The sequence below is a fragment of the Cryptomeria japonica genome, chromosome 4, assembly GCF_030272615.1.
Source record: "Cryptomeria japonica chromosome 4, Sugi_1.0, whole genome shotgun sequence".
NCBI classification, from domain to species: Eukaryota; Viridiplantae; Streptophyta; class Pinopsida; order Cupressales; family Cupressaceae; genus Cryptomeria; species Cryptomeria japonica.
In genome coordinates this window covers 209656877-209679266 of record NC_081408.1, presented here as the reverse complement: position 1 = coordinate 209679266, position 22390 = coordinate 209656877, and the positions used below count along the sequence as shown (strand labels likewise).

Sequence of the window (22390 nt, the reverse complement as noted above, 5' to 3'; positions counted from 1 at the left end):
TCTTGAGCGAATTGTCAGAATTATTTATTAAATTTGTCAGAATGTTCTTGGGATCTATTAGTTCCCATCTTCCTTGTGACGCTAGCTGCAACAATTAGTTTTAGTTGGCTGTGAACTAAATGCGCGCTTAGTGAGTTCAAATTTGATGCAAGTAGGTACTTCTGGGAGAAGTCAACAAGAGATAAAAGAAAGGAATGTTTTGGCATCAGTAGTCTTTGGAGGAAGATTAGAGAATTGCAACAGTATAGTGTTGAGCAGAGGAGTATTAACAGCAGCTAACCTGCATCAACTGCAATTTTGTTTGAAATTATTAGTGTCTATAAATCTATAAAACCCACTCCGCTTGTTAGTGGATACTTTTGTAATTATTTTGTAAACAATATCCCCTTAGTTTGTACTGATTGCTGGATGGATTTGTCTTGTGGTTTGATTCTCCTCTAATCCTGCAATATAAGCATAGAATTCGGTGTAGATATTTCCTCTGATAATAGTAATGGTTGGTTTCAATCCAATAGTATTATTGTTACGAATCCTCAGTATATCATTTCACAATCCTCAGGTACTTATAATTAATTCCACATAGTAGACATGAATTTTTCACAGTACATGAAGCTGGTATGAAAATGGAATGAGAAGCGCTTTTATACACAGTTAAGTCGAAAAGCACTTTCAATACCATTTCCGTGTAGTTTTTGTTTTTGACCTACTGCTCTGTTCTGAATTCTAGATATTAATGCTAGAATAAGTCATAACAGCTGCTACATATGTATATCATCTTCCAGTTTGCTGGCAGCAGTACTCAATTTGTTCTCAAACTCATTAGTTACCAGTCCATCTACAGTTCGTTGTCAATGTTCAGCAGTTAGTTGTCAGTATCTTTAGCAGTTTTGTAGGGAAGTGTGTATTCACTGCTGTATAGATAAGCATTATTTTTATACAGCATTATTTGATTAATAAGAGAGCATCGAGTTCCTTTGATTTATCTATTTTATTTTCCTTTGTTTTATCTATTTGATTTCTGCTGCTCTGTTTTATTTTCGTGCTCTGTTTTCTATTTAAATTATCTGCTTTTTATTTCTGTTGCTCTGTTTTCTGTTTATTGAATGATCTGCTTGTTCTGCTGCATTAATTTCTGTCACAATTTCAAGTTAATTATATCCTCCCTATGGCACAATTCACTTGTCTAAGCCATTGAATTTGCTAGGATCTCCTATCCGTCTCTTGGAGGACGGTCGATTGCAGCATCTAACCATTGGTTGCTGATGACAGAGACTTTGATCTACTGTTAATTTTTTTAATTATTGTGATTTACCTGTTTAGAGATGATTGAATACCTGTAGACAAAAAAGCCTCAACTCGGATATATGGTAGTTGCTGCTGCACAAATGAGTGGTGAAGTGGAAAGTGCCTAGAGTTGAAGAGTATCAGCATAGTGCGGACTGCTGCTGAAGAAATTGACTTGATATGTGAGCCGTTTTCTTAAATTTATGGATTGCGGAAGTTTATCTTTATAGGATTGGGTCAAATGGATGTGTATGTTGTGAAGCCTTGCTGTTGTGCATTCAGCGCTTTTGTTGCCTGTTAGTTCAAATGTGGGATAAAGGCTTAGCCTATTGTGGTTGTATTATCTCAAAGATTGTGGTAGAGGCATTAGACATGCTCTCAGGGAACTTGAAATCACTGGCATAAACCAATCTAAACTAAGTTAGTTCCCAGAATTATATGCAATCTTTGCCTGCAAACCTGGCCAAATTGTCCATTTTCAGATAATTAGAGGGTTCATGTATGCCAAAACAATGAAAAAATCATGTCCAAGTCCGGGCACTACAAATTGCCGATGAACATTTCATCCATGTTGCTGTACACATTTCTTGGCTGGTCGATCAAATCATTAAGCTGGTAAAGAAGTTGAAACACTATTGTTCATGTATGCCAAAACAATGAAAAAATCATGTCCAAGTCCGGGCACTACAAATTGCCGATGAACATTTCATCCATGTTGCTGTACACATTTCTTGGCTGGTCGACCAAATCATTAAGCTGGTAAAGAAGTAGAAACACTATTTTACTCCTCCCCAAAGGCAATTAAGGCTGGTGATCCATGGAGGGGGCTTCGAATATTTTAAAGCTGGTGGTCTAATAAATTTTGTACTCTAGTTCATCTTAAAAATTTAAGCTCTTAAATATAAGAGTGCTGGTGTTGCCATGAATTTTTTTGTGCATAAGTAAATTGATGATAAATAAATTTAGTTTTTCTTTTAAAATTCATATGATTGACAAATGGCATAATATATTCCTAAGCTGGTGGGGCAATTTCTAACCCCACCTCATTTTCACTGGTTTAAATTTTAAGGCCTAAAAATTAGGGGCTCTATTTTTAAGGAAAAATTTCAAATAATCTCGTAGCAAATTTTTTTTCTTCCATGAGACCACCTCTTCCTTAAAAGTAGTCTAAGAACTCTTGTTGATTATTCTAGACACTAAATCAAAATAGCTACATTGGACACTTGACCTCGATTATTTAATAATATATTGACTTCTTTGTAGTTTGCTTGCTTGCGTTCATGCTCTTTTTGTTGATTTACTTGATTTACTTGTTTTAACTCTTAGTGGTTGGGGTTACTTCACCAATAGTCACAAATCTCAACTTTAAATACTTTTAAGAATAATCGTAATTTTAGTTTGACTAGGTTATATTATTCATATACTAGATTAAATAAGATGGAAGGATGGAGGAATTATATGCTAGAATAACCTCTATTATGGGTTTAGTGAAGATACTTTAACCTTTTGTGTAATGGAAGTGTAGATAATGATATGATGATGAACACACTATTGGATGTGAATGTAATGAACACACTAAATGATCAATAATTATTTGTAGATGTCTTACAAGTTAGATTTGTAACATGGAAATTTTCTTATGGAAAGAGAACAAACTTCAAGTATCATTATTCAATAAATGAAGATATTATTTATCTACTTGAGCTTCAAAATATTAGTTCGAAGTTCAAAATGAGTTATGTAAGCACAAGTTGAATGCAAAAGCAATCACTAATAAGTTCGTTAAGGTGTCTCTATATCCAACCAACATTATACTATGTTGATTTTTTAATATAATCGACCCAACAAATAACTTCTTACCCTATTGTTCAAAAATAACGTATTTAGTCACTATAGTGAGGTATTGTATGTTGAATTCATATGGTAAAAATAGTTAGCATGATAATTTGAAAAAGATAAAAAAAAAATTGTTGTTGCTCTTTTGTCTAGGCGCCACAATGCGATGTGTCAGATATCTCTACCTATTATACTTTCAAGTATAAACCCACTGTCAAATTTATTTTATATTAACACTCCAATGCAACTAAAAGCATATACTCTATCATATATATTTGGTATTAGCACTTAAATGCAACTAAGATCATATACTTTATCATTTATGTTCTATTAGCACTCTAATGCAACTAAGAGTATACATTCTATCATATACATATTCAATATTAGTACTCCAGTGTAGCTCGGTGCATAAACTCTATCATACATATTTCATATTAAGTACCTTTCTATCACAATGCAATTGAATATTCACACTTAGTTATATCTATTTTAATTACCATTTTTTTGTTGTAAATATCACTAAATATTCATGTACTCTATTTTGTTGTTCTTATTATATTCTTCTTTATCAATAAATGGAATTACTATTGGGATTACTCAACAAAGTGCATATAAGGCATTGAGTACCATTGTGTATGTAGACACCTAAAATATTCCTTAAAACACCTAGTCCCAATCGACCAATTTCATCACCTAGGACGTGTACCTTTCACCTAAGGTCTTTCACACTTAATTAAAATAATCCTATTATTTAATTAATCATCATTTTCATCTCACCCAATAAATAAATAAATACTTATTTTCACCTATTTTCCATCTCATATATGGCTAAAATAATTAAATAAGATATTTAAGTATGTGTATATTCCTTCAACACAATCCAAGAACAAAAGGGACACAAGGACAAGTTCCCTCCACTAAAGCTAAGATTATAGGCCCACTAGATGCACATGTTCCTTATCTTTCTCATGCAAACAACCACTTACCAAATTTGGTAAATTAATCCTAGCTGTCCACATTCTAACTACCCCCATTTCATCTCTCCATTCCCTCCTTGATCCTAGGGAAATCCTCTCAAGTTGATGTCATCTTTAAACTTTGAACATTCATTTATCCTTCCCAAAATCTACAAATTGAGACACATCCTCTATTATTTTCATCCATTGTCACTTAAGCTAAGTACATGTTGTCAAATTGGTTATCTTCAAGCAAAAGAGCATCCACATACCATCTCGTCGTTGGAGCAAATTTTTCAACAATGGAGTCATGGTTAACATTTGAATTGGTTTTTGATGTTATTGCTTTGTTTGCACTCTCTTATTGAGTTTTATCTAGAGGTTTTGCATTGATTTGAATAAGAAGTTTGCATTCTTGTTTGCTTTCATTAAAATTTAAATCATTAGCACTAAATTAGGAATGAATTATGTGAGCATATGTAAGTATATGTGTATGCCTATACATATAAACAAACATGCTTATGTGGTATGCAACAAAAGTTATAAACCTTAATTTTACTTGCAACAAAAAGGAATTTTGGAAATTTTACTTGCAACAAAAAGGAATTTTGGATTAGCTAGCTAAATGAGTTTAAGATTGTGGGAAACTATCCTACAAAGTAATAAGTGAACACAATAAAGTTGTAATAGATTTGTTAAAAAGCTTCAATTTATTATTGTTGAGATTAATAAATGATTGAAATTATGTGTTATGCTATACCCTAGGTTTAAAAGTTGGAATGGTAATCAAGATTTTGGATAAAGAATTGTTAAACAAATATTTGTATAAAAAGTGTATAAATGTTGATACATATATGCATAAATATATATGTATATTCATAACTACTTATATAAACTTATATAAATAGTGGCCTATTATTATTTTTACTAACCAAAATAAAACAAATTTTCATGAGTTGAGAAGATATACGAGAATGTACCAATTATAGCATATGGAGAATCTACAAATTTTTTGGGGATTTTTTCTTAATTTAGTGGAATTGTTTTACTATCCATCGTAATTGTCTCTTGTATTAATTGTTTGTTGCTTTAACATGTTCAAGTGAAAAAAATGAGGTCTTTGAATGACTAGTTTAAGAAAGAGTTGTGTGAACTATAGCACACACATCCATATAGGAAATTGATTTTATATTCAAAACTTTGCCCAAAGCAATGTAAATATTTCTCGCATTGTCAAGTCACTATATCTAATATGTTGCATCTAGTCAAAGTTTTCATACTTAGCCAAAGGGTATCTAGGGTTGTATGGTAGATCATATGCAACAAATTTAGTGCACTACACTAGTTCTTGAATATCATGATATGATGGCAGACCCTCATTTACCTATGACCCTCATGAAGGGTAGGGCCCCTTCTAGTTGGGAAGTGTATGAGGGACCGTCGATTGGTGGTTATAGTTAAGGCACTCTAATGATGCTCTCCCTCATGCAGCTGAATATTGCCAAAGACTTTCGTCAAAGACAAATAATATGTATTCATATGTATAATGAAAGGAATGAAACTCTATGTGATCTTAAGGTGTATGCTTTATTGGCAGATAGATATATGCACATGCCAATGATTTATACTTGAATTCAAATGTGAAATGAGTTTATATCCAATTGAGTATGTGCATTTATTACTTGATTTGAATACATTTTTATTTGTGATTGAAAAAAAAAATGTGTTGCTTTGATAATTTTTATTTAATGAATGGTTGTTTGTTACATGGTATACAAGAAATGAATCTAGTGTTAGAGGTCCAATGGATTCATTCCCTCAAGAAAATATCACAAATTTACAAAACCATGGAGAGCTAAAATTTCATCCTAATACTAAAAAGGTTGCACTTTATGATATGGCCAATGGTGTTTCTAGAGAGATTCTAGCTAAGATGATGGAGAGAGCTTTCCGTAAGTGATCAATAAAGTGGGCAACTCAATGCTTTATGAAAGATACATCTAACTCGATGGTAAGAGATGTTATCTTGTTGAGATATAGACTACTTTGGATAGGCATGGTACAATGTTCGATGATTTATTTCACGGATTGCCTCCTAATCTAGGGTTTGAGCACATCATAGAGCTTGAGACAACTTCTAAGCCTATCACAATTACTTTTGTATTGTTGTAAATTGTAGCCCTGTATAATTTTACACTCCTTTTTGTGCCCTTGCCTTAATGTGTTTCCTCTTGGCTCTTTTCCAAGCCTATTTATGGCCTTTGCATGTAAAACTATCGTCATATGATCTGGGTCTTTTTTTGAGCCTAAGTGCACTTCAACCATCCTTGATTCACCCCTTTTTGGGAGGTTAAAGGTTCTAGGCACCCTTGTCCTAGTGGTCAAGGGAACTAGGGTTCCTCGTCTTAATGGTCATGGGCTAGGTGTCCTTGTCCTAGTGGTCAAGGGCGTTAGGCATCCTTGTCCTAGTGATCAAGGGCTCTAAGCATCCTTGTCCCCCAAATTGAGTCCATTTTTAAATATGTCGGTGCCTCAGTTCCTGCCAGTTGATCCCCGATCACAATATTTCAATATGACCATTGGAGGTCAACCTATTTTATGAAATACATTAGGAACCCTATATAAGAGCATCTTTTCAATTCATTTTGATACATCTTCCATTATCATTTCATCCCACCGTATCCTATACCATTCAAGAGTATAATTCCTTCATATCCGAGCATTATGGAGTAAGAGGTTGCAACAATCTTCATGCAAGAATGTTTTCATGACGATTCCTTTTATGTCTTGTCATGTTATGTTATTAAATCAACATTTATGGGTCATACTCAAAGAACATTGCATCATCGCCATTATCAACATCTACGAGATTGAAGTATAATATTGTGAATTATCCAACATTTTACTTTAGGGCTTTCCTTTCAATTAGTTATTTAAGGGTTAATTCCAAACTTAGGGTTTGACCCAGGCAAACCTTTTTCCCCTTTTATGTGTGTTAGTGATAGATTTTGGAAACAACAAATATAGATTTGGAAAGAGTAGAGTAAGATGCACATAACTAGATTTTGAAGAGACAAAAAGACCGAGTCAAGGCTGCCTAGCATCAGTGTCTAAGGCTTTTTTGACAAAATTTTAGGGAGATACTTAGAACAACATCTTAATTTCAAAATTATTTCTGTTGGTTGTATCCAAAGATTTTGGGTCAAGGTCGCCTACCATATTTGTCCTAGATTTCCAAGATTAGATTTCAACTATGTTCCTCTCTACTCCCTATTTCTAGATCTATACTTGATGTATGCATGTCTGTTTTGAAATTATTTGTGCATGTTGATTACTTACAATTTTCCTTCATTGGCCCTAATTCACATTATCAAATTCAATTTCAACTCAAACAAGGAGAATGAAGAAGTCCAATCTATGCTCAGTCATTTTTAATAGATTTGAGGCTGAGCAGATTAACTCTCATTTCCCCTTAATGTAATATGGTGGAAACAGGGTCTTGTTCCTAGTTCATATTAGACTAGCGAACCCTCATTTTTCACATATCACAACTCCATATATCATCATTTGAGAGCTTTCAAAGAGGAAATAGAAAATGCAATTAAGGAGTTGTTGGATGTGGGACACACATGTCCTAGTTCTAATCCCTTTGCCTATTTGGTAGTAATGATGACAAATAAAGATGGTACTATGAGAATGTGTATAGATTATCACACATTGAAGAAGACGATGATTAAAAACAATTACCAATTACATAGGATCAAAATGAGTTGATTGATGAGATTCATAGAGCAGTTTGTTTATCCAAAAATGATTTGAGATTCATTTATCACCAAATCAAAATAAGAGATGAAGATGCACACAAAACAACCTTCAAATGCCATTATGGTCATTTTGAATTCTCAGTTATGCCTTTTGGGTTAACCAATGCTCCAACTACGTTTTAGTCTTGTATGAATCATATTTTAAGAGAATAGTTGAGAAAGTTTGTTTTATTGTTCTTTGATGACACTTTGGTGTATAGAAAAACATAGGAAGAGCACCTAAAACACTTAGAGATATTGTTGGGAATTCTTGAGCAACATACTCTGTTTGCATTGATCTGATTATACTTTCTCTATATTTTTGACACCTAAAGACTAGCGGTATTTAGAAACACCTTGGAAGGGATATTGTTGTGTTACAAGGGGACATGTTCTCCTATGTCATCCCATAAAAGTATGCGTAAATGGTTAAAATACCCTTTACTCATGCATATTCTCCTAAAATGATCATGCAGATAGATAGATTCCTTTTATTACATTAATCAATGTGGTATAATGCCATGGGCACTAGATGATAGGAGATTCTTGGATGTTTAAGATGAAATGCATTGAATGCCCTAAAATACAAGGACGTAACAATAAATTGCACAAATGTTTTTTGAGTTGTTTGTTAGTAAAAATGAATGGGCAAGAACTAGCCAAAATTTGAATTTGAGGGGGTTAAGTCTACAACTATAAGGTTAACCCCATAGTTTGCAACAACGACACAAGACATGAAAAATACCAAACCAACATATGTACATGGAAATTTGTGCATATATAGTAGTACTTAATGTATTGACAAGGTGAATGCATCAATATACAAGGCTATTTGAATAAAGTAAGGATAGGGCATTGCAATGTGTACAATAATGCAAATAAATAATATGGAAAAAAACCCAACTTTACACAAAATTATGTAATCATTAAAACACTCTCATTAAAAGAAAAAAAGAAAAACAATGATAAAAATATACAAATTTTACAATATACAATACTAAATTCACTATTTAGTAAATTTGAATTTGAGGGGGTCAAGTCTACAACTACAAGGTTAACCCCATACCTTGCAAAAACAACACAAGACATTAAAAATACCAAATCAACATACATACATGGAAATTTGTGCATATATATATATGTGTGTGTGTGTGTGTGTGTACTTAATGTGCCGATAAGGTGAATATATCGATATACAAGTCTATTTGAATAAAGTAAGGATACTATATTGCAATGTGTATAGATATATAAATAAAAAACATAGGAAAAATACTTAACTTTACACAAAATTATACCATCATTAAAACACCCTCTTAAAAAAAAATCCAATGATACGAATATACAAATTTCACCATATATAATACTACATTCACTATCTATACTCTTAACAACAGATATAAAACTACTTTCACCTTATTAAGATAAAATGAAATACATATACCACGTCTCCTATTTATACTCTATTAGCTAAAAGTCCCTTCTACTTTCTATTAACCAATGTAAGGATAACTTTACCAATAGGTTGATACACCTATTCACACACACATACATTAAATTTAAATATATTTTTTAATATAAACTTTACAATCTATACAATAATATCTAATTTTATAGAACTCCATAACTAGAAATATGATATTTCTACAATTCATATAATACAAAATAATTTAAAAGACTACATTCTTGAAAAAAAGAAAGGAATAAAAATTCTTTTATATTCCTTGATATACCATTGACTCTAAATATATATTTTTAATATAAACTTTAACATCTATACAATAATATCTAATTTTATAAAACTCCATAATTAGAAATATGATATTTCTACAATTAATATGATACAAAATAATTAAGGGATCTATATAAACTATATCAACTTAGACTATAGAGACCAACTTAAATTCTCTACACTAAATTAAAAAATAAAAACAGAAAACGAAAAAGAAGAAGACTATAGCAATTTATGATACCAAACTCATTCATCAAGCTACGTAACTTCAACTTGTGGGCGGGGCACAACATTATAATTCACACCTAGGCTTTCATTTTAGCCGTTTATAGTGCTTTTCAGCTATTTGCGTTAGCTCCAAACCCCACAAATAACTAATTCAAATAATTTTTGGAGTCCACGTTTCTTTATAGATCTTTGTTTCGTCAAGTACTAATCTGTCACTTAGATTTAGTTTCTCTTGATTCTTATTTAGGACTGTCGTGAAATTAGGTCAAAGGATCTGAGTCCTGGATCCACCCAATAAATATTTTCCTAAATTTTTTGTGCTTTCGACTTTTGGATCCACATTGTGGCTGTCAAATTTTAAGCTTTTAAGCCCATTTTCATTTTTTTGTGAAGATATATAGATATTTGTGAACTCACGGTTTCACATATCGAAGCCAAGTCAAAAAGGATTTGAGGCTGATTTCGGCTGCCGTGTATTGCATTGTGGGTTTGAAGGATTTGCTCTACTTGTCCTAGGGTTTAGCCTAGGGTTTTAGCTTCAGATTTAGTCCAGGGTTTAGTAACCAGCTCAAATGGACCTTTTTGGATCTGGCCGCAAGAGGCCCAGGGGTGAGACTTATTTGCAGGAGAATGGAGGTGCCTATGCTGACGGCAACAGATTCAAGCCCTTCGGTTCAACCCCAGGTACTTTCATTTTACTATATAATTCATTCTTTCTTTGATTCATTTGGAAATGCCAAGAGAATAAGAGATTATGCATATACTAATCGAGCTCAGGCTTTCTGAATATAAGACCATATTTATTTTAACTGAATTCGTTTTATACGCGTGGCTTTACAACAGTAGTATATTAAAGGATTGTCTTCGTGAATATAGCTTCGATGTCGTCTTTTTTGGTTTCCCTTTCTCGTGGGATTTGAAATGGCAATATAATAGTGGATTATCCACAGGCAGCGTGAGCCTGGGTTTTCTCTTTGCTTGAAAGCCCTTTTTTTAAGTTGAGTTGTGTTTCTCCCGTATTCCTGAGATAAGAATAAAGGGCTAACCGCAAACAGATTGATTTTGGTTCTTCTGGGTTTTAAGGGCATCTATGTTGTAGCGAAGGGATTGGGGTTCTTGATCTGCGATGTTTTGATATACTCACTTTTCAGTCTGCATTTCATATGCGGATAACATAAAGGACCACCGAACAACAGATAGATCTTTAGGTATCCTATTCTTAAGATCATATCTGTGTCATAGCGACGGAAATTGTGATTTTTGAGCTTATAAGTTTAAAAGATGCGATGGGTATTTATGGTTTTGTTATCTTTCTTAATGGTATAGGAGGATTGTTAGTGAGCTTGGTTAGGGTGATGGTACCATGTAGATTTCCTACCATTTTTTTTTCACTGTACTGCTAGAAAAATGTCAAGAAGCAATTTTTTTGAAGTTACCGACATCAAAGCAATATTTTGCCATGCTTACATTTTCTTATGATATGATCAGATGGCATAAGAGTTAGTGCGTATTCTTACAGTTTGTTAAGGGATAAAATAAACATTATTGCTCAGTGCTCACTAAATGCAATAGATGTTATTGAAAAAGTCACCCTCCAGAAAGGTTGCTATCTTGATAATGTTTTCAAAATGGTCGTACCTGGTACTGAAAACCGTCATCTTTTCACTTGAGAATCTGAGATCTTCAAAAAAGTAGGTCCACTCTGTTTTTTGAGATACAAGCTCTAAAATTTACTGTTTGTATGATTTGAATCTTTTGTTAGGGCACCTGCAATTAAAGATGTTGACTGTACTTCCTCCCCTTTCTATTGAGCTTGATCTTTAGTTATATGCTTATCCTCTTGTGGTAAAATTTGAGTGAGGGTGTGTGCTATGTTTAATATAGTTTGGCTATGCATGAAACCTAATCTTATATCAACCGAACATGTCATAAGTGTACTCCTTGATTGTATACCACAACCTTGTTAAATTTCTCTGATAAATGACCTTGTTGTGCTGGGGGTTTTGAACATAGGACAGGTGCTTGCAAGCATCTCCCTCAATATCAATATTCTACCAAGGGATGTGCACATGCTCTTGCATAGATAAATATAGGCAACAGTAGCTCATGTAGGTTGGCTGGATGTAAAAAGTTATTTTTAGCTTCACCTTTTTACCTTTTCTAGTGTTTGTGACAAATCATGAGTTCCCTAAGCAAAGGAGAAAGTTGGGTTTTCAACCAAAGTTTGCTATTTTCTTGTCTCATCGATCTATACAGATTCAAGTGAACTTGTAGAGCTTGATTGGAGTGCAATCTTCATAGGCTTTTTACCCTGCTGGACCATCATGTTAGTTGATTGTCATAATTTGTTTGCTGCATTTTTCAACATTTTGTTGCTGACTTATTTGAGTATAGCAAGTGAAAATGCCATTGTATGAAATCAGCAGTTCCCTCTAAAGCAATGGAGAAAGTCTTCTGATGAAAGTTGGATATTTTATTTTGTCTCAGGTTACTTGATTGTTGTAATTTCTTTCTTTCTTTTTGCAACAGTTTGCTGCTGAATTTATTTCAATATGCCAAGTGAAAATAATATATGAATTTTATTTGCGGCGTTGACTATTTTGTATGGCAGTGCGATTTTGTCTAGTTTCCTATTTACTAAATTGAGATAATATTTTATTGTGCTACAAATTTTGAAAGATTCGGCAATTGCTAGGATAATGACTCTATTCTATGGCTTGGTTTCAAAACATATTGGGTTGATGCATATATTACTGGATATGATCAGACCTATACCATTATCTTTGCTTTATTTTGTGCACATTCTGCTTCAGCAGTCCCCTCAAAAGCATGGGAAAAAAATTAATATGTATATTAATAACAGCATGTTCTCTCTTTGTTTTTTAGGTGGTACTTGTAAATATTATGTTTTCTGTTGTACAAATTGCAGCTGTTTACATTTTGTTGTGCTAATTGAGTATTTGTGAGCCACTTAATGTTATATTATTTTCTTTTCGTTTTAAAGCTTAGTTGCTGAAGCAAAATTGGGCGATGTATGGTATGCTAATATGATAATTTTTGTGGGCTAAAAATGTTTTCTGTAGATCTGTTCAAAAATCTGAAAATCATAAATATTTACATATTTGCAGCCTAAAAAAAGGAATTTAGTTCAGAATACCACATATCATGCATATGCTAAACAACATTACCTTAAATAATACAAGTACAATATACTAATTTGATATTAATTTGTCAAATTTGAGTGTCATGATAGAAATTCAATCTTTTCTATATTTATTTCAATACCAAATACCATATAAAATGTTCTTTTTCTTTTATAAAGATTAATTATTACTTCTTCAATTGAATTGTTAATTTTTTTAATTTGAAGAAGTCTCCATTTTTCCATAAAAAACAGATGCACTATCGCTATACGTATAGCTGTGATAAAATATCTATTTTTTTCTAGAATGACTTATATGCCGTATTGAAACCATTTCAAATTATCCATAACATTAAAGGGGTTCTAGAGGATTTGAGGATTGATTAAGTTCTTGTTGACAAGTTTGATCATAGAGTGATGAAATAGTGTCAAAACCCTATGCCCGTAGATTGTGGATTTAGACTTTGTTATTTGTCATGGAGGTGTATTATAGCCCAATGTTGCTATGGTAGCAAACACATGACATTTAATGAAGAATTTGCTAACCCATGTTGAGTGAGTTGTTGGAGCATATGCAAGTGTATGTGGCAGCAATTGAGGACATGTATATGTTACAGGTGTTCAGAGTTACTATATGTTATTAGGAAGTTTGCTTTTGTTATAGCATGGCCATAGTTTAATTTTGGTCGAGTATAGGAAGATATGGATCATGTAAAAGTCTTTCTTCAAAAGAGTTTGACTAAGTCATTATGGATGATTTAAATTGGTTGTTTGTGTGAAGTTATATCGTTGGGAATGATGTGCGACATGATGATGCAATGATATAGTCATTATATGTTTTGTATGATGTGGTATTGCATTAGTGGTAAGAGTGTTGAGCTAGTTGGTATTCTAGGAAAATAACTCAGGGCTGCATCTAATTTGTGGTGCATATGGAATAGGCTGATGTAAAGTTGCTAGATAATATGATGATGATGTGAAGTGTGTTTTTGGAAGTTGTACATTATGGTTTTTAGATCAAGGAGGGTGTAAATATACTTATAGTATTTAGAGCTTGTTTCAGAGTAATACAATTGAAAACCTCCTTTTGTTGGTGAATTTCTCTTGAAAATGTTTCTCATGCAAATTCTTGTGTCTAATGTGGTTGCTAATTGAATTGATGCAACAAATATAATTGTATTTAGATCACACACTTTCTTAATATATCAATCATTGGTCATATTGAGGATTAATGTCCCAACATTTGGTAATAGAGCTTGCTTGTGTAAATAGGTTCATGTTGTTTGGTTTGAGAGCTATATGTGTTTAGTGGTAAAACACTCAATGGTTTTGTTCTAGGATTTGTTTGATGGAAGTAAGGGGATTTGGTTTACGTGTATAATAAAATCCTTTAGGAGATTTTGAAAGATTTTGTGAGAATTAAGAACACATGCTATTGGATTCATGGATAACACATCAAGGATTGAGGTTAAGAGATTCATTCATCAAAATTTTGAGTTATGGAAGTAAAAATCGAAGCCCTGTTTGTGGAGAGGGATTTGTCGAGGATGGTATCATTGTTAAAACCTACATGTATGTTTGATGAGGATTGCAATTGGAAGCTAGAAGTACATACCTTTTATATCTTTTGACTTTGTATTAATGAATTTATCAATTAGAACTAATTGCATATTTGTTGTGGAAGAAGATAGGAAACATTTGGCCAATAAACATTTCTTGAAAAGGAAGTTGGACTTTTTGGAGATGAAAGAGGAAGATTGTAAATTGTTATCTCAACACTTTCAATTTAATCACGAGTCAATTAATGTTAGTTCTAGTCAAGTTAAAAGAAGAGATTAAGTATGCTATATTACTTCGTTCCCTGCTTGATTCATGGTAGAATTCGATGATGACAATTAATGGTAACTAATATTCACTAAAACCAGGAGATGTTGTAGGAGTCTTGTTAGGGGAAGAAATCATGAGAAAATCTATGGATTAATCCTTTAGTGATGCCCTAGTTTGAGGGATAAATCAAAGGATAGAGGAGATAACAAGGGTTGAGATAAGAAGTCCGCGGGAAAGGGTAAGTTAAGGTATCTTGGTAAACTTAAAGTGCTAGAAGTTGGCATGGGAGGTAACATAAAGATGGAATGCATAACTAAGAGGATTAATACACTAGAAATGCACTAGTTTTGAGGGGTAGATCAAAGGATAAATGGGATAGCAAGGGTTGAAATAAGAAATCCAAGGGAAAGGGCAAGTCCAAATATCTGGGTAAAATTAAAGTAGTAGAATTGTGGCATGAGAGGTTACATAAAGGAGGAATGCATCTCTAAGAAGAAAGTTGATTCCTTTGATAAATACTTCTATAATAATGAATTTACCAATGATGCTTTATCTTTGCTAACATTTTTGGTGATGATGCTTGGTTGATTGACTCAGGTGTGTCATATCACATCGCTTCTTATAAGGAGTGGTACTCCAATTACAAGGAGCAATGGAGGATAGGTTTTCCTTGGGGATTGTTGAGACATGGACCAGCTAGGATTGTTCGCATAGTTGGCTAGGGAAAGGTGAAGGTTGTCTTCAAGGATGGGAGAGTGAGGATGATCTTTCATATTTTTCATATTCCATGTTTGCAAAGATTTATTTATTTATTTTTAAGATGTTTAATTTTGGAATGCAAATTATGTTTGATGTGAAGGGTTGCACATTTGCTAGAATAAATTTCCTCTTGTATGAATTCACATTTACAAAAATTGTTGACTTTTGTTGAGTTTGATGTTATTGTAACATGCTATATATTGTGTGCATCCCAAGCAGAGAACTCACTTTATTTTTTTGACCCGAATGTTTAATTATTAATATAATTGTTTGCTTGGGCTTATTCCATAAATGATTTGCCCCTTGCATTGGTGATGGAAGGATAAACTAAAGGCCAATGAAGGCCAATGCATGTTGAACAACATTCCTTACATTAGGTAGTAGTAGACTTGTAGGTGCACATAGAATGTCTTCCTAATTGAAGGAGGGGGATGATGGAATAAAAAGTGTAGTTATTTAGAATCTTTGCATTAGTCCCCATGTTTGTGATTGATGGTACCAAGATTAGATTGAGTCTTTGTCCTACTTGAAGATGATAATTGGTCAAGACTAGGTGGAAATGATGTACAATAGGTGCCAAAGAAGTAATTATGGATGTGGAATCTTCGTGAATGCCATGTTACATTGCCTATCCCTTGAGATGTTTTGTTGCAAGAATCACAAGATGGTCTTGGTAAAGCATCTTTGTACTTTGTAAAGTAATGGTTAAGGTGGAATCTTAGTGCTTGGCATGTGGCTACATTGTTCATCCCACAATAAGTCTTGCTGCAAAAAAAACATTGGAGATCCTTGATGAAGCGACTTTGAACTTTGTAGTGTCAACAAGAGGAGATGGAATTACAATGAATGCATGCATGTCATGTGTATACATTGGTCATTCCACAACGTGTCAATGTTTAATGCTCAATTTATAACAAGTGGCAATGTTGATAGAGGTGTTGGAATCTTAGTGCATGTCGAATGACTACACCGCATGTCACACAAATTGCTCACATTGGTGGTGTGAGTATGAATGTAAATGGGGTGTTAGGAGGATCAAATGTTGTTTTTTTACATTCCCATGTCAAAGGTTTTCTAAATGAACATCTTGATTTGGTCAAAGTTAAAGATCTCCATACAATTGCCTAATTAAGGTCATGGTAGTGAGAGGGCACTTTGTATGCTCTATTTGATGTAGGATGTCCTAGAAATTGTAAGACATTAGTTTTTAGACAACGTTGTTGTAGTTTAACCAAGCATGCTTTTGTTTATGGTCACTTGGCTCAACATTGAGTATGTAAGGATAGGATCATAGATCTTGTTCAAGGCTAATTTTTCATCCCCTTTTTTGAGGGCAAATTGTTCCCTATGTTTGGATGACGAGAAAAGAGTGAAATGAAATGCCAAAAAATATGTGTGCAACCCCCAAGACTAGCATATGTGATGACACTTAAGTTGAGTGCATTTGTGCATTAAGGCTCTCTAAATAATTTTAACCAAGCATGTTTTTATTTATGTTCACTTGGCTCAAGAATGAGTATGTGAAGATATGGGCATAGATCTTGTTTAAGACTTATTTGTTATCCCCTTGTTTGAGGACAAATAGTTCCCTTTGTCTAGTATGATGACAAAAGAGCGAAAGGAAATGCCAATTTTACATGTTTGCTGTCCCCTATAATTGAACTTTTATTATTACAAAGTACCTGTGTGGAAGTGTCCTCAAGAAAAGTACATGTGATGGCACTTAATAAGTTGAGTGCATTTGCATTAGCAAGTTTCTATTTATTGTCACTTGGTGCAACAATGAGCATTGAAGTAAGGGTATGGATCTTGTTCAAACTTCAAGACTAGTTGTTCATCCCCTTTTTTGAGGACAAATAGTTCCCTCTGTTTAGGATGACAACAAAATAGTGAAATGAAAGGCCAAAGAACATGTTTGCAACCCCCTAGAATGGAACTTCATTTTAGTTCATGATTGTAAAATTCCTATGTACAAGAGCCCCCAAGACAAGTGTATTCATATTAACACTCACCATAGGAAGTGTAGTATGTGGCATTTTTATAATTTAGTGATACTAATACTTGATTTGTTTTCCAATTTCATGAAAGTGAGAGAATGCTGAAAGTGTAGTCTCAGAACAAAATCAAATCAAACAATTGACAGCGTGGTATTGTGCTCAAGAAATTCCACGCTAAAAACAACTTGAGGATTGGAGTTCATTTGTGAAAGTTACAAGCATAACCATGCAATGAGTAAAACCAATTACATCAATGTGAGTTTTTCAAAATTCTAGAATATTTGAAAAATATTGCTCTAGAAATACTTGCTATGGTCGAGTAAAGGTCTCCTAAAGTTTGCTTATTAATTTGAAAAGTGCAATGGAGAGGGGGTCATTGCAGTTGGTGGTATTATCGATAGAGGCATCAATTGAGCATAACACCTGTAGTGCTACAGTTTAAGAGACAATGCAGTAGTGGCAATGTTGGTTGGGCAAAACTTTTCTGGTGGGCCACATGGCAATGGTGCTTGAGCAACAAATGGCGGTTGTGTGTTTGATTTTCAAAAATTGAATAGCACCTACCTATTGGTTTTTATTGTGGTGGTGTGGGGGCTTGACAAATCTTGCTCACACAAGGGTTGAGGGGCACCCTCTACACTATGCCCTTAATCAATGTTTAAAATAAAATTTCATATGTTGTTTTTGGATTTTTTATTTATAATTTCAAAATAAAAAAATTTATTGTAAAACCGAAGACCTAGAAAAATTAAAAAAATACATGTATAGTATTGCACAAGGGAGGTCGTACAAGCAAATTATAATTTGTCTTTTTCCCAAATTGCTCTAAATGAAATGAATTTTTTGTTATTTTGTAGGTTTTTGGCTGCTTTAAGCTTAATGATGAGGTCCTTTTTGTACCAAGTGGTTTGAAACCAAAATTTGTGCAAAAAGCAAATTCAAACCCTATAGCTATGTTGGTGGATTTCAGTTTTCTGAAGTAAAACTGGTGAATTCTGTGACATAGGTTGCTCAGTTCTAGTTGTTTTTGTGTTATTTGTATGTACCAATTTAATCTAATTTGTTATGGAAACCTAAAGTTCACTTTATTTAAAAAATAAAAAGATCATTTCTTCACAAAATCACTTCACAACCAAATTGCTTTGCTGAGATCAACAGTTAAATAAATTTTTTAACACATGTTAGCACATAATAACATATTTACAGATAATATGTGAATGTGAATATTACATTTCATTTTTGGAATTGAACTTGCCGAACTTTTATCTGAAAATTGTGGTTTCTGTATGTCCCTCTCTTGTATGAATTCACATTTACAGAACTTGTTTCATGGAATTTGATGTTACTGTAAAATGCTATACATTGTGTTCCAAGCAGAGAACTCCATTTTTTCAAATTGAATGTTTAAATATTAATATCTTTCTTTCCCTGGGCGTAATACCAATAATATGCATTATCGTGAAGGGATCATTGCTGCCATCTGCGCTATCATGGATATAGATTCACATGCTGTAATGCATGTTGTCTGTCAATTTTAACCTTCAATTTGGCCATTCATCTGCATCTGGTTGGAGGATGTTATTTGTGACATGCTTTAGCTGGGCTTTGGTTATCTATAGGTGCATCATTGATTCTGATTTGGAACTGTTAAGCTTTGGCGCATAAATACTACTGGATCCATGCTAATTACAATGCCCACACTAATTATAATGTCAACGCTATTTAGTGTTCTTGAGTTCAATTTTTGACTTAGAGTTCGGTAGTTTTGAAGGGTATATTCTGTGTTGAAGGGAATGGTTGCAGCAAATTACATTTAAGTACTATTGAAGCTCCATAAATGTTAGATAAATTTATTTAATTGCTTTACCCTGTATTGTAGCTGCCTTTAACATGCTTCTGTGCCTTTTTTGTTGTTGGGATAAACTAAATGGTACTTTGTAGGTAGTCTGTATGGGCATACTTGTGTACCATAGGAATTACAATGTTCTTGAGTAATGATCTTTGAACTTAAGTTTGTTGGTATAAAATTTATTAACTAAATATTGAATTTTATACTTATAAATTGGATTTTCTGCATGGGGCTAGTTGTAAATATTTTGTTGGTTAGTTTTGTTGCAAATATTTTGTTGGCTAATTGGTACTGGTTTACAATTATACATTTATTAAATATGGTAATCAGAATAATTATATAAAATAATTGAAATTTAGAAGTTAATGTTCTTGAACAGAAAAGGAGTCATTGCCAACAACTTTAGGAAGCAAAACAAAGGCAGCATGCACCAAGTTTTTCAGGTTTTAATCTCAACCTATCAAAAGAAGAAACTTCAATAAATAAAACTGCAATTTTTTACGAGGTTTACTCACAAGTAGTATCTATTTTTTAATTGAAAATTAAATTTAAGCACAAAAAACATATTCTAGCTAGCTATTGCAGTTCATGAATTGGATGTCAGACATCAACTCTTAAATACATATCTTTATTTGGTATCATTATTATTTTTTCAATATCTTCTTGTAAGGCTGTTGTCTTGAAGCTAGCAAGTGATTCAAGAACATAAAGATGAGATTAGCGCTTAAATTAGATAAGCCTTAGACAATTTCAACAACACATCCTTTTATTGAGTTTAGGCTTACTACAACCAACTTATATATTACATTTATTGAGATTGGTTAAATGATATGCAATGGGTGTAATTGTAACAAAACCTAGGTGTCAGTTTTTTAAGGTAATAGAGCATCATGTCTTGTTTGAAATGTCAAATCATGAAGGATACCTACGGTGTTTTTATTTTAAGCAAGCTACTATAAAGATTCAAGAACAATTCTAAAACAGTGTATACCCTATAGTGTTTTTATTTTATGGCAAGCTACTATAAAGAACAACTCTAAAACAGTGTATTATTACCTTTTTGGCTATATTTCCCTTGCAGGTGAAATAAGCTGTATATATAGCTTATGTGAAATCAAGAATTTATAAACATGGCAGTGAACAAAAAATTAAATCAATAAAGCCCCATGATGTCTCTTACTGTATGAAACTGGGAGAATTTTGTATAGAACCCATCTCCATATATAGATCACGATAAGACAAAGTTAATATCCATATGTTAATTTCTTAAGTTGGAAAACAAGGTTACAGAAACTTATCCTTCCTTCTATTGTATAAGTTATTGAATTAAGTTTGTTAAGCTGGAAAACACGTTTAGAGAAACTAATCTGTCCTTGCTTGTTTTAAATTATTGAATTATATTTTTTCTTAATAAGTTTGATGTTTGAATGTCCTTGGTTGTGTAGCGAGAGCATTTTTCTTGAATCTTTTAAGTGTGTTTCCTTGTTTGCTGCATATGATTTGATATTGGTTGTCGTTTGAAAGAACCATTCTGTACAAGTCTATCAATAGGATAGATCCTATGATATTTGGAAAAATATGAACCTTAGTTACTGGGAAATGGGGACTGGTACCAGTAAGCAGTGCATCATTTTGAGGAAAAAGGGAGACAGGATTTCAGAGACAAAAAATATAGAAACTGTTTAACTATGTAGATTTAAAAAAAAAAAAATGACTATATAACTTCAAAAAATGTAATGCCAAAAAAACCCAAATATAAAAACCAACATTGTAATGTATTGAAATATGTCAACTGAAGCAGAGATTAATTATATTGATATTTGACATAGCATGATTAACTTGGTTATAACCCGTGGTACACATAACTGTTGTACTATGTATGGATACAAGCAAAGAAGCATTAATTGTTTGGGTAATTAATCAACAAACCAAAAGTACAATATTTTTTGAAAAAATGGGGAAAAAATCGGATTTATAAAAAAAGGATAAAAAATTTGTAGAAAAATAGTCCAAAACTACTTTTTTTATATATTCAAGGGCGTTTCCATAGCATAGAGATATTGTAAGCAACTAAAATAGAGACTTCAACACATGAATTGTAGAAAATGGGTTTTCGTTATTTATATTCATATCAATGTTTACATTGCATCCTTAATATCAACAATATGAACAATCTAAAAGATGCAGATTCTATATCCCTATAACTAATGTGGATATAGGGTCTCCTATTTAAAACCCCTTTCTAGGAATGCAATGCAAGTCAACTTCAATAAAATTGAAATCTGAAGTTCCCCGAGAGATGATTATAGTTGTTTATTGGAGGTCATAATAAATGGGATTCCTTGTCATCGGAAGAACATATTACAGAGATATGCTAGATATCACCAGGTTTGCTCATGTCGGATGAAGGAAGAGGTGTCACATGACGCGATTTGTAGCATTTTCGCCTAAGTTACAAGAATCAAATTCAAATTTGAGTTTGGCAACAAGAAAATTTGGATAAAGTTCAGCAAGGGTAAAAAATTCGAAAAAAAAATTCGAGATTAAATTTGCCCAATATAAATTTTATTTTTCTAAATATAAATGATATATCCACAAAATTGTCAAATAATTTAACATTGCAAAATAGATTTAAAATCACTATAAACAATTATTAATTAATTATTATTTTCAAAAGAAGGATCTTAAATTTATATTTTTTATAATAAAATATTATTTTAATAAAAATTTAATACAAATAAAATAATATTTGAACTTTAATATTGACAACTAAGTCATTCAAATTGAAAATACAAATTTTAAAATGTATTTTAAAATGTGTAAAGAATAGTAAAAAAACTAAAATACCTTAAAACATAAAGCATTTTTAAATTTTCATAGAATAGCAAAAACGAAAAGAAATAAAATATGCGTAAAAAATTGTCATGGAAGTTGTGCTGGTTTTGCAACTGCTTCAGAGTTAAAGAGGCGCATCGAAGTT

At 32.6% G+C, this 22390-nt stretch overlaps 1 protein-coding gene across 1 annotated transcript in view; it reads left to right on the top strand.

Moving 5' to 3' along the window:
- Positions 1-9997: 9997 nt before the first annotated feature.
- LOC131061151 (zinc finger CCCH domain-containing protein 14) overlaps positions 9998-22390 on the top strand; it is a 29775-nt gene continuing 17382 nt past the window's right edge. The window contains exons 1-2 of the mRNA XM_057994660.2: positions 9998-10520; positions 19790-19853. Of these exons, the coding sequence (XP_057850643.1) occupies positions 10409-10520; positions 19790-19853 (176 nt within the window). The 5' untranslated portion in view covers positions 9998-10408. The remainder of the gene's footprint in view (positions 10521-19789; positions 19854-22390) is intronic.